The sequence below is a fragment of the Pelecanus crispus genome, chromosome 5 (assembly GCF_030463565.1).
Source record: "Pelecanus crispus isolate bPelCri1 chromosome 5, bPelCri1.pri, whole genome shotgun sequence".
Lineage (NCBI taxonomy): Eukaryota > Metazoa > Chordata > Aves > Pelecaniformes > Pelecanidae > Pelecanus > Pelecanus crispus.
In genome coordinates, this window is record NC_134647.1 from 75,744,377 (window position 1) to 75,757,482 (window position 13,106).

Consider the following 13,106-nt stretch of genomic DNA (forward strand, 5'->3'; position numbering starts at 1 on the left):
TACTAAGTTACGCAGGTCATTTTTGAATCGTAGGTGATATGCTTTGAAATTGATTTTAACTGATAGTCTTAAAATTTTTCTACCTGAAGTTGCGTAATGACAGCAGGATGTTTTAGCTCAGGGTGCAGCACAAAATCTGTTCTGAAAATTGTTACCTCGCTACTGAACTTCCAAGAGTTGTTATGAATTCTTACAGTGATACTTTGCTCCTGAGACCAACCTATCCTAAACATTACAGGGTTTAAGTAGTAATTGCAATAATGCTAATACACATTTCAGTGATTAAATATGTACTAATTAGCAGAATGTGTTAGGGGATGGGCGGTAATACTTGGTTGTCCCCTGCACCATTCTCTGTCCCCACCAGCTCCCCGTTCCCCAGGACCTGATTCAGCAGGCGTTGCCTGACACTTCGGCAAGCGATTGCAAATGCTTTTGACAAATGTTAATTGGGAAAGCACTAGAAGGCTGGATGCATTGTAATCAAAAGAAAATTACAGCAGTTTCACAAGATGTCAGGCAAGCACTTGCAGAACAGATCCGGGGATTTCACTAGGTTTCGTAGTAGCTGGCTATGCCACGAGTTCAGCACAATTACACAGACCGTATTCAAGCAGCCAAGAATGAGACTGAAGAGAAAACAGCCTCTGAAGAATTTTCTCATTTGTGAGCGAGAGAGGGATGAAAAGCACATCTTTGCATTTAATCTTTAAAAACTCTGCTCTAAATTCATCTGAAAATAAAGAGATAAATTCATATTTGAGACTCGTAATAAATTGTAACTGAAATATAATGGAAAAAGGATTTTGAAATAATTGTTATCTGCCAAACTACTGAAAGTTAATCTTATTCAGAACACTAACTTAAAAAAACATCTGCTGAAAGAAAGCGAGACAGCTCTTCTTTTGGGTTTTGTTTATGATTTAATTTAGAGAAGATGCATTGTCCAGTAAGTCAGAGTTCAAGGGCCTAGCAGAAGGAGAAAAAAAGAAAGAAAAAAGCCACTTTATCCACTGAAGTTAATCCTAAAATTAGCTTCATTTATTTCTGTATCAGGATTTAAAAAATAGTTGATATGAGCTTATTTATTCTCAGCACAAGGATCTGTGCTTTTATGTGCCTATAAAGCACTGGGAACGCTAATGAAGATTTGGGAATAATTAATGGGAACTCTTTCGGTTACATTGCTGGCTCGCACTGTCTCAGCCGTTGCTCAGTGTACATTTGAAGGTGATGAACAGGAATTCCGGAGTGCTGTCTCCACTGGCATCACTAGCGTTGTCTCTCCAAAGCCTCAGGACCACGGCGTGGGTCGCTGCGGTGAGCAGCTGCGAGCCCTGGGCAGAAGTGATTTGGCCGAAGCCCATCCTGGTGTTTCATAAAAGATTAAACTAGGTACTTGCCACTGGCTTGGGCGAGTTGCGTCTTCATACCTGCTTTAGCAAAAAAAGGACGTTAAGGCCCGAAGTGTTCAAGCACGAGAACACCGCGTACGTGCTAGGCGCTGCTCGTGTTTGGAGCTAATCGGGCACGCTGCGGTTCTCTCAAGCAGAATGAGTGCCGGCTAGGAAGATGTTCCCGTCATTATTTTCCTGGAAGGTGTGTAGCGGGTGACTTGAAGTTTTGGGGTCTGTATTTTTTTTAAAATGGTCTCGTTAGTTACAGCCCACCGCCTCTGTTAAAGCCGGACCGCACTGTTTATGGCACGCTGATTGGAATGATTCCGTCTGTTGAGTTACTCCTTCTGCAGAAGTGATGAAGTAATCTTTAATTGCTTTGAGTGTGTTTCTTATGTACTGATAACTCACTAGTACTGCCTCCCAGCCGTTAGAAATGTAACTATCAATTTTTATTACGGAAGAGATTATTTGGAGAATGCGCTGAAACATCGTACTGGTATGAGCTGGGAGCGAACAAAAAAAAAAATCTGTCAAAGTTGTATCTTAAGCACCCAGAATAGCAATAAGAGTAATATTAAGATAAAGGAAAGGAGACATCAGAGAATCCTTTAAAACGACATAAATAACATTTAAAGAACTTCTTTTATTTTACAATTCTGAAGTCATTTACTTTATTATTACTCTAATTTTCTCTGTGCAGTGCCTACCACAGCAGTGACAATAACTTCCTCAGCAGAGCTATACAAAACCACAGCGTCAACCACTAGCACTACATCACAGAAAGGTCCCGTAAGCACAACGTTAGCCGGAGGAACAAAGGAAGGAAGCAGAGGACCCAAGCCACCGCCACCCATTTCCACAACCAAAATTCCTCCTGTGACAAGTTTTTTCCCTTTGCCAGAGAGATTCTGTGAACCGACTGAGGCCAGGGGGATTAGCTGGCCTCAGACACAAAGGGGAATGATGGTTGAACGCCCTTGCCCCAAAGGAACACGAGGTATTGCCTTTTAAAATGTATCTTGATTTCAAGCAGACATTTCAAAAGCAGCGTGCCGCTGTCTCATGGTGAATTTGTTTCTAATCTCAAGCTGTCTGTCACATGATGTTTTCTTACTTGGAGAATACAGGCAATGGTCAAGTTTTAGTCTGCAAACGACATCTGAGTGTAGCTGCAGAAGTACCTTGCGCATGCGCTTTTGAGAATCCAGGTCAAGTTTTAGGGCTTTGCTTGAGGACTGTTGTGAAATACGCTTACAGCTGCCTTTCTCATTATGAGCTCCCCTCTGGATGAGCTCCAGGAAAAATCAAGGGCTTTTTGTTTGTTTGCAGAAAACGTCTGGTACTTTTCACTGACTTTTTTATTGCTGTTTGTAATCTACATTATTTCCTTACGCTTTTGTCAATTATTGTCAACTGCTGCCATTAGCGGCATTCAGAATTTAACATTGCTTAGGAACGCAGTGGAGCCGATTTCCTGAATGCATCCAGAAAAATGGTTTCCATTTCACTGTAGTTTTCTACATCTGTTGTAGGAACTGCCTCGTACCTCTGCGTGGTCTTAACGGGAATGTGGAACCCCAAAGGCCCTGATCTTAGCAACTGCACCTCACACTGGGTAAATCAGCTGGCTCAGAAGGTTGGTTGAAACCTTTTAATCTGGTGTACACTGGTGATTAAGGATTTTAACTCTGAGCATTAATAATTCAGTTTATTGAAGCCATCTTTATTACTCTGTGTTCATTTAAAGTAGAAGGAGTTATGTGTACTTCGTGTGCAAAGCGTTGGCCAACAGTTAGGTTCGTATGTGTGTGTTGGTACGCTCTGCCTCTAAGTTCTTGTATTGATTCTCTGATTATGTGTTTTCATTGCTATTTAAAGCAAAGTAGCTTTGCTGGTGTTCAAAAAACAAAATCTATGTTTGCTTAATAAATCAAATATTATAAATCATGCAGCAAAAACTGTGGTATGCAGCAAGGTTTTTTGGTTCAGGAGAAATTACGCTGTAATAAATAGATTTTTGTCTGAGTGCATTAATAACAGTATGATTAGAGCACAGAGCCACTTTCTGTGTTTTCCCTCCCTACTGAGATTTACTAAGTTTATGAAAACTGGATAATTTGTTGTCAGTGCTAGGCTACTTGACTTTCAAATGCCTCAAGCACTAGTATGAACAAATAGATTTCTTACTGTCTGATAATGGCAGTAAAATAAAAGTGAGGATGAATAGAAGATCTAGCCCAAAAGTCCCAGTCTGATTTCTGGTTTTGATGGCTGTTAAGAACTGCTTTTGTGTGTCACGGATCTAAGAAACTTTAATCTTCTGAGATAAAGAGAACGTTATTGGTCTCAATTAGTTGCAGATTTCAATGTATGTGCAAATGGTTATTTCACCACAACAAAGGTACACAGGGAATTGGAATTAGGAGCCGCAAGCAGAACAAGGGACCCTGCTGAGATAATGTAAATTGTCATTTCAGATCAGAAGTGGAGAAAATGCTGCTAGTCTGGCCAATGAACTGGCTAAACACACCAAAGGACCGGTCTTCGCTGGCGATGTTAGTTCATCAGTGAGGCTGATGGAGCAGCTCGTGGACATTTTGGATGCTCAGCTGCAGGAATTGCGGCCCAGTGAGAAGGACTCTGCTGGAAGGAGTTATAACAAGGTACACACCTCCCATCATCTCCTCCTGCTGGGATAACCATTGCCCTTGGTTTTTTTTATTTTTTTCCTTTCAGAAATATGAATCTATACTTTGTTCCTGCGTGCTTATAGTTCTGGAATAAACATGTAAGAGAAAACAGCAGTAAATACACAGCGGAAAGTTGCAATTACCTTCTTTAGGGAATACGATATAATTCACAATAGCTGACTGGTCCTAAAATACATAGCTGTGTTCCCTATTAAAATCTGGAATGCGTTATAACTAGTGTGAGGGAAATGGGCATTAGCTCTCAGAAATTCTGTAACAAATCAGCATGTTTATTCAGTGATCCTTTTAACCCTGAACATGTAATAAAATCGGTGGGATTCTGCATAGGTGCAGGGTTTTATTTTAATCTGACTTCCTGCAGAATAATAGCACTTTCTTAGCCTTTTAAAGACGCCAGCATCACTTACAATTGATCTTTATAAAAATGCCTTAATACGCGTATCTAAAACACGAATAAGTGTTTTCTCCGGAATGATGTTCAGAGAAACATTTCAGAGAAAACATATGTCTTTGTGGTTTAAATACAAAACACAAGTGTTATTACCATTCCTCTTTTTCTCAGAGGAAATGCTGTATTTCTCATCCTCTTCCTTGCGTCAGCTTAGTCAACAAGCTACAAACAAAACATTTTTTCAGCCTCCTTTAGAGAGAGAGCTCCATGCAGTCCTCTCTTATTTTCACAATAGTTTTATTTACAATCCCTAGCTGCCCTTAAAAAGAGTTTTCCCAGAGACAGATGAAGTGCCCACACAGGGATTTTCTCCTTTGACCTTTTTACACAAATGCCACCGTTTGGGCAGAGCTGTCTGGGCACCTGTATAAAGGTTGGGGAAAAAACGTTTCCTGTGTGATGGTTTTTTTTATAGTCATCGCTGGACAGAAACTAGAGTAATGTCCAGGCTATACTTCAAATTTGGGATTTGAAACACCAGACTAATTTTTTGGTATTTCTGAAGCTTTCCAGAATGTGTCTAACTTCTGATTTTCTTTTTTCTTACTAAAAAGCTCCAAAAACGAGAGAAGACATGCAGGGCTTACCTTAAGGTATCTCTCCTGTGCTGTCACCCTGCTTTCTCCCTGCTTCAGCAACCTGCCACGCTTTATCATCTTGCTGCATGATCCTATGTATTTCAGTCTTTGATAAATGTGTATTGTGCCCCATATCAGCTGTACAAATGTTGGCTTTGCACAGGTATAATACTCTGAAAAAAAAAAAAATTAAAGATCAAAGTTTATACCTCTTTTAACCTCAACTTGTTCAAAACTAAAAAAGCAGAAATGGTTATTATCTGAATTGGAAGTAATCTCTCATAATACAACTTTGCGTAGAGGAAAAAGCTGGCAGCTTCACAGAAATTATTTCAGCTTGGTAGTATTTTATATCAAAGACTGTTTAGAGTTAATTTGCTTGCATGAAAAATGTACATTATATAGCCTGCTTTGTTCTTTGTGTATTCTTATACCCAGTAAAATCACTCTTTCTTACAGTTTTAAGAGTTGTTACAAAGGCCAGATTCAGTGACTTCGGGATAAAATGTAAAGACAAACATTTCTCTAACTTTACTAGTAAAATGCGTGCCACGTGTCCCATTAACCAGGCTATATGGAAGCCATGTAACACATTGCTACCCGATTTTCAGTTTCTTTCATCTGCTGTAGAACAGTTGTCCGTAGTGGCCAGCTCCTGCTCTACAAATACAATGCCAGTAATGCCACCTCGCGCCTGTGAAGAAGAAAAAAAAAGTCCCAGAACAGATCGTGTCTGGTTCTGAAAAATTTTATTGCACATTTTTTCAAAGTTTCTTGTAAAATACCAATTTTCACTCGTACCCTCTGAGATAAAATGTAAGAATGATTTTTGAAAAGAACTTTGAAATACTTTGCAACATAATAAAATAATTCAGACTGTTACTGAAGAGACATTTCTCTGTACAGGGCGCTTCTGTCTTTTATCCTGCAGCCCAGGAAGTGGATGGGAGATGTCCAGTTACGCGAAAATTTGACAAAAAGAGACAAAGATCTGGAGAGATATTCCCTTCTCAAATAATAATAATTGTAATAGGCCTTTATTAGAAATTATTTTTTAATAGTAGAGAGAAATCCAGCAGATATGGTTTGAGTAGACTGAGTTTTCATACTTGCTTTTCAATAGCAAACATGGACACGAGGAGAGCAGTAATGGGGCTGCTCCAACAGCTCTGTCACGGGGGCTGCATGGACTTCCCACTGCCCGCCCGCCTCTGTCTGAGAGGGGAGAACTCCTCAGAGATACTACTTGGCAGGCGGTCATTTTCCACAGGCAAAATGCAGAGTTAGATTATCCCGTAATAAATAAAAAGCATCTCATATTAATGAATGCATACCGTCAGCGCTATATGGAGATACACAAGAAACCATAGCACAACCTTAATTTCCGACCGGTGTCATTTTCTGTAGGTCTCAAATGGGCTTCTCTGTTTAGATAAGACTAATAAACCTCTTGAAATTACAAATCAAAAGCTGACTTACACTATGCAAATGAAGCAAGTTCCCACTTTGTGACAGAGGATTCATTTGTACCTCAGATTAGAGGCTCCAATCTGTATTTCTTGGTGACTAATGAATCTGGCCTCTGCAGACCAATTTCTGTTCCACTCTAGTTAATGGCTGCAGCAGTATCAGTGTGAGCATTTTGACTATTCTGTCTCCCATTAGAGAAAGAAAAAAGGCTTTAATGCCACTTCGAAGTATCTTCCACCTGCCAGGAAGGTCGTGGTGGCTCACAATGCAGACAGAAAGAGGATATTAAAATGGATTAGGCTAATTAATCTTGCTCTGACAATAGCCTTGACCAACTTTTCCTATTCGTTTATTTGCACAATATAGTACTCCAGACCGACATCTTTCTGTTTGTACAGTGTGTTCTGTTTCCATTCCCAATGCTTTTAAATTGATCAAACAAATTATATATATGCTTAATGACACATTATGACTAGGGAAATGGGACAGAGTAAACAGGGTGTTTCAGCAATGCATGGCGTACTCAATGCACAGCATACTCAATGCACAGCTACATTATGCATTAATGTAAGAGCCTGCCTTCAATTGATTAACTGATTACTCTGATTGATTGGATTATTTTGTAAAAATAATGTAATCATGTCACTGAATTCTTCTTCTTCCTTATTTACTGTTACTTTATATGCAGCTTAATGAACCTTAAAACATGGTGATAGAGTTGTTACAAGAAAGACTTTTTAAAATGGCAGCTTTATTCAGTTTTACAGTTTTGCCTTCGCTGATAACAGGGACGGTCAGTGGACATCTTGTTTGCTCTATTGATTTCCTTTTTTAACTGACCTTTGTGCAGGAATGGGAGTTAGTAATCTTTTTAAGTATCTATGAACAGGTACAGGAACAGGAGGGGGAGTGAGAATGGCCCAGGCTAATTTATATCCACTGAGTCAGCTTCATTTCATGCCTCCTGTAATAAAGAAGGCAGTTTGTCATAGACAAGTGGTTTACAGTGCTATGGCTGCATGAGTTGGGCTAAGTTTCCAGAAGAGTATTGTTGTCATTTTAGCCTAAACTGCAGAATGCCAGTTTTGGCCTTAGTATTTTTAAATAGAAGTTACACATTTTGACATTAACTTTAAGATGAAAGCTTCAGGCAAAACTTCTGGCATTTATTTTTACATTTTTCAGCACATTAATAAGACCATCTTTATATCTGACACGAGTCAAATCTGCATGTTTACCACTTAGAGACCACACGATGCTAGTGGCTAACTGCACTTCTATTAATGCTAATCCAACGAGAGGATGGAAAATATTTTTATGTTGAAAATAGTTTTCTAGTGCCATTAAATCACAGTAAATGATTCTGACAGTTAAGTATTATAATTGTCACCAGATAACGTTGGAAATTTTCCCCAGCTGCCTAGGGCAATCAGACCTAATGATAGTTTTCTAATGAATGCAGGCAATTGTGGATACAGTGGACAACCTGCTCAGGCCTGAAGCTCTGGAGTCCTGGAAGGACATGAATTCTTCAGAACAAGCCCATGCAGCCACAATGCTACTTGATACATTAGAAGAAGGGGCTTTTGTCTTGGCTGATAACCTCCTAGAACCAACGAGAGTCTCAATGCCCACAGAAAATATCGGTAAGTAAATTTCTTTTCAAGCAGGATTTGAAATGCTGTGCATTGCTTTACGCAAAATTAGGAAAAAATATTCCTGGTAGAAACGTACCCTTTGAAAGCTGAGCTGTGCAACATTTGGTGGGAAGGTAAATGCTCCTAAGCAGGGAAGACGGGCTTTTCTTGTTTAGTTCGTCAAAATTAGCATTCTTCTTTAGTGTCATTAATACAGTGTAAAATGGAAAGTAGTTGCTGCTGCAAAGTTGATTTACCACTGAAAAATCATTAGCAGAACGTATGGATATGAAGAGTGCTTAAATGGCAGAGTATGGATTTTTTTGAGGTAACTGCTTTCTCTAGAGCTGCAGAAAAGCTTTCCTGTTATATATAAACTGTTCCTAATGAATTTAAATTACTTTTTTGCAATGTACTCTGCCAGTTAAATATTTTAGGTACTCAGAACATAGGCCAAATGTTTATATTAAACATGACTGCCTTCAGGTAAAAATGTGTTCAGTGAACTACATCTCCCATAATGCAGAATAGCTATGCTCCAGAGACTGCAATATAGCTGAAGAGAGTTGGAGCATAATTTGGAATTTAAGCGGTGACAGAGAAATGAAGGGGTTTGGTGTTAGAGATGTGCAAATATTGGTACATGGATGTGTTAAAGCAAAACTCACTGCTATGCATAAAATTAAAATTCCTTTATTTTATTACAGAGATTAATGTAGTCTCAGTGAGGTACAAGGAAGCTGAAAGTCTGCTAATTTGAGGGGTACTGAGATGGAGACCTGGAATAGACTGCAGAAATGAGACTTTTCACGTTTCAATGTCTGCATATTTGTAACTGTAAAAGATGATTCTGCCTAGTTTTTAATTTGAATAGGAAAATACTGGGAAAAGATGGGGAAAGGTGTTACAGTCCGTTATCAATGTAACTGCACCAGTTGTTTCTGAAGGAATGTGGGTGGAATCACAGAAAATCTCTCTCAGGATGTACATGAGTAGTTCTGTGGAGCTCGGTAGACTGTCTGAACATCACTTCTTGTCATAAGCTGTCTTCAAGTCATAATTAGTAACACATTACTGATGCCATGCAAGACTGAACTCCCAGTGCACATACATATGTATGGCACAGAGAAGGAGAAATCCTTCCCTAATTTCATACCTTTTGTCGGTCTATAGTTTAGACCTATAGTTAGACCGGTTTAATATAATGCAGATATTTGTCAACAAATTGATGGCTCTGACCTATATGATTTTACATATCCAAGGCAATCCAGCCTTCGAAGGTAATCTCATGGAAGCTTCCCAAGATACAATGTGTTACAAAATTAAAACTTAGGTAAGGGTGAGTGGCACCGAAGTTTTCGACTTAGATATTTTTTTAGCAGAACCAATAAAATGGTTTCCTATAAACCTTCATACAGAATTAGATTTAGGGAAAAAAATTGAATTTTTTTTTAGATATGAATACTGATTTAGCTAAATGCACGGCATAAGTATACTTTAGTATTCAGTTGCTGACTGTTTTAAAAACTATATCTAAATCAAGACTTAAAGTTCTAAATTTGTTAGCAGAGGATACTGCATAGATGTTAGGAGCTACAAAATTAACATTTCTCTGCAACGTGTGTGTGTGTGGTATTTTTAAGTGGATGTTTTGGGGGCACAAATTAAAACAAGGTTTGATGTCAAGTTATCACTATTAAAGTGCTGTCATTTTAGTAGCGTGCACTAGATTTAGTTAAAGAAACTAACTCTGTGTGCTTGAAACATGCAGCACAGCTCTGTTGTATGGTGGAGAATGAGGACAGCAGTGTCAGAAAACTAAGTAAAGAGTGGGGGAAATATTGTCATCTGGCATATTGCAGTCTGGCCAAAAGACTTTCTCTGCATTCTCCTTTTTTACCACTTTTTTTTCTTTTTTTTTTTTTTTTTCCTCTGGTCTGCTTAGTTTTGGATGTTGCAGTGCTCATTACCGAGGGCCAGGTGCAGGACTTGAAATTTCCTCAGGGCAGTAAAGGAGGCAACTCGATTCAGCTCTCTGCAAGCACCGTGAAACAGAACAGCAGGAACGGTGAGTCTTGGGCACGGAGCACTGAAACTCCATTAACTTTTATAAAACCTACATTACCTCCCCTAGTTAAAATACCAAAACAAAACACAACAAAACTGCTCTGTGGCTTTTTCTCAAAGATTATGTGTACCTGGGCGTTTTTCTTCAAATCCATAGCCTGAAAATGCCTCTCTGTTTACTGATGCTTTACTGTCAGTTCATTAGCGTACAGGTTGCTGTCTTTCTGTAGACCTCTGTGGCATGATGATGGGATTTTTTTCTTTTGTAGGATTAGCAAAACTGGTTTTCATCATTTACAAAAGTTTGGGGCGTTTTCTCAGTACTGAAAATGCAACCATAAAGCTAGGCAGTGACTTTGCTGGGCGGAATAGCACGATCGCAGTCAACTCCCACGTCATTGCAGCCTCTATCAACAAGGAGTCTAGCCGGGTGTACCTGACTGATCCTGTGCATTTTACGCTGGAACACATTGATGTGAGTTATGCTAATGAATTAATGGGAAGGTCATAAAATCAGCAAGAGAGAAAAGCAATGCAGGAAAATAACCTTTTTTCCATTTGAATTTTAAATGTTGGACTAGGTCAGAGACACAAGCTTAGTTAAGTCTATGAACATAAAATTAAATGAGCCTGGTTCAGTGATTATTAGAACTTAAGTGTATTCTTAATGAAAGCTAATTCAGTAATGAACATGCAAGTGTAAATGACTAATTTGTTTCTAACTGAAAATTAACTCTTACCTTAGTCGCAGGGTAGAAAATAACTGTTAAGATTCTTGATGGTCTGATGTAGCAAGTTTGAATGACACTTTAACTTTTTACATTAATTTTGCACCAAGTTCTGGAAGCCCATACAAATTGTTTAAATGCATTTATTCAGTGAAGAAAAAGGTATTGTATCTTGGTTTGTTATACTTTAAATTTGTGTATATTTTTTCATGGTAATTTATTTGATGTGGTTTTGCTCCTTAGTTTGGTCCTTTCTGTTTTCATGTCTCACATGTGGAAAGTGAATAATCATTGCTATGATAGAGAAAATACAATCGGATTTTCCTCTCATTTTGCCTCTTTTTATAAATCTGTTTTGATTGTTTCTCATCAAAATAGGAATTAACAATTGAGGAATTAACTTTTTCCTAATGTCTGTTCACATGACTTTGGCCTGACCAAAGGTGAGAATCAAAGGAAAAAGAACATATTTTCAAATTCTCAATTACAGGAAAAACAGCTGAAATTTATTCTTAAGAATAAATTCACAGTCCTAATTTTGCAGAAAGCAAAAATGGCTATAATGTACCATCAGTGCATAAAATCGTAAGATGGAAATTGTAATTGTTTAAAATTGGGTCTACAGTAATTGAGACTACACTTCAGAGTGTTTCGGACTATAAAGTCCCTTTTAAACTAGATGTCTTCCTTGTATAACATGGTCCACAATTTTGCTGATGAAAAACTTTATTGTCTGAAACATGCAAAGTTTAATCTAAATTACCCTTTACACATATTAAACAATTGTTATTGCCATCTTAGTGTGTAAAATCCTCATTTTATGTTATCCTTTTATCTCCCAGCCTGACAATTATTTCAATGCAAATTGTTCCTTCTGGAACTACTCAGAGAGGACTATGATGGGATACTGGTCAACTCAAGGCTGCAAACTGGTTGACACAAATAAAACTCATACAACGTGTGCTTGCAGTCACCTAACCAACTTTGCAATTCTTATGGCTCATCGGGAAATTGTGGTAGGTAATGACGTTTCTAGCCAGCGGCAGGAAACAAACTTTTAAAGACTTAGCTTGAAATTTTTAGCAAGATCCAAAATTGCTGAAGTTTCTTAAGTATTTATAGCTTCTACCCGCTCTTTCCAAAGCAATTTGCTTTCTGTAGCACTTTTCTTCCTCACCCATAAAGTTACAAGCAAAATAACAGGAAAGAAAAACAAGAAAGGACTTGAGTTTACTTCAAGTCATATTTTAAAGTTACTGACCAACGTTACAACCGTTTTACAGCCTTCCCTTCAGTACAGCTCCAGAGTATCTGTAGGGGCAGCTGAGCAGGCTGTTCCCTGGAAGCACAAGTGCCAGCTCTCCTTAGAGCAGGAAGGTCAGGGAGCTTCCCCACTGGTTGTTCAAATGCCTCTTCATACTCTGAAATTTTGTTGTCTAGTTAAAGCACTTACTGGATGTCAGGGGGCCCAGAGCATGCAATATTTGCAAGGGTATGAGACTTCTTATAAAGTCGTTGTATTTGGAAAGGTCACTGAAAAGATAACCAAGATGGCAAAAGTGGTTCTGTCGCAACTGAAGCAAGGAACCTTCTTTAGCTAAACGTGAGATTAGAGCTGGAATTACATGTGTAACGTATTCTGCATTTTGTCCTAATTGGTGTGTAAATCGTTGCTTTCTTCTCCTCCATGGAGTTGTAGGAAAGAACATGTACTCTTACAGGAGGTCCCAGGGAAAGCTCTCCTCTTTGTTTGCCTCAGAGCCTAGTGGCACTTTCAAAACGTTCTGTTTCTCTACTTGTTCTTGTCTGACAAGTTTGCTGCAAGCCGTAAGAAAAGTAGAAATGCTATCTGATCTGGCTAAAACAGTCACGTTTTTCTCTCAGACCTGCTCCTCTTCTACTTACCTAATCTTGCTCTTCTGGGAAGCTGACCTGAGACTGAGAAACTACTGAGTACATTTTGCCCATCTCATGTAATGAACAAGTAACTTTTGTGGATGCTGCCTGTGAAAATAGGTTTTTGTTTATACTCATAAAGAGTCATATTAATTTTCTCCATTCTTC

At 38.6% G+C, this 13,106-nt stretch overlaps 1 protein-coding gene across 11 annotated transcripts in view; it reads left to right on the forward strand.

The window, feature by feature from the left end:
- Positions 1-13,106, forward strand: part of ADGRL2 (adhesion G protein-coupled receptor L2) — a 128,718-nt gene that overhangs the window by 90,731 nt on the left and 24,881 nt on the right. For 7 of the 11 annotated variants that reach the window (XM_075711499.1, XM_075711500.1, XM_075711501.1 and 4 more), the window contains 8 exons: positions 2,101-2,397; positions 2,933-3,036; positions 3,878-4,063; positions 5,117-5,155; positions 8,073-8,256; positions 10,193-10,315; positions 10,584-10,789; positions 11,885-12,058. In XM_075711499.1, coding sequence (XP_075567614.1) covers positions 2,101-2,397; positions 2,933-3,036; positions 3,878-4,063; positions 5,117-5,155; positions 8,073-8,256; positions 10,193-10,315; positions 10,584-10,789; positions 11,885-12,058 — 1,313 coding nt within the window. The remainder of the gene's footprint in view (positions 1-2,100; positions 2,398-2,932; positions 3,037-3,877; positions 4,064-5,116; positions 5,156-8,072; positions 8,257-10,192; positions 10,316-10,583; positions 10,790-11,884; positions 12,059-13,106) is intronic. The other 4 variants (XM_075711503.1, XM_075711505.1, XM_075711508.1 and 1 more) reach the window with 1 other exon arrangement.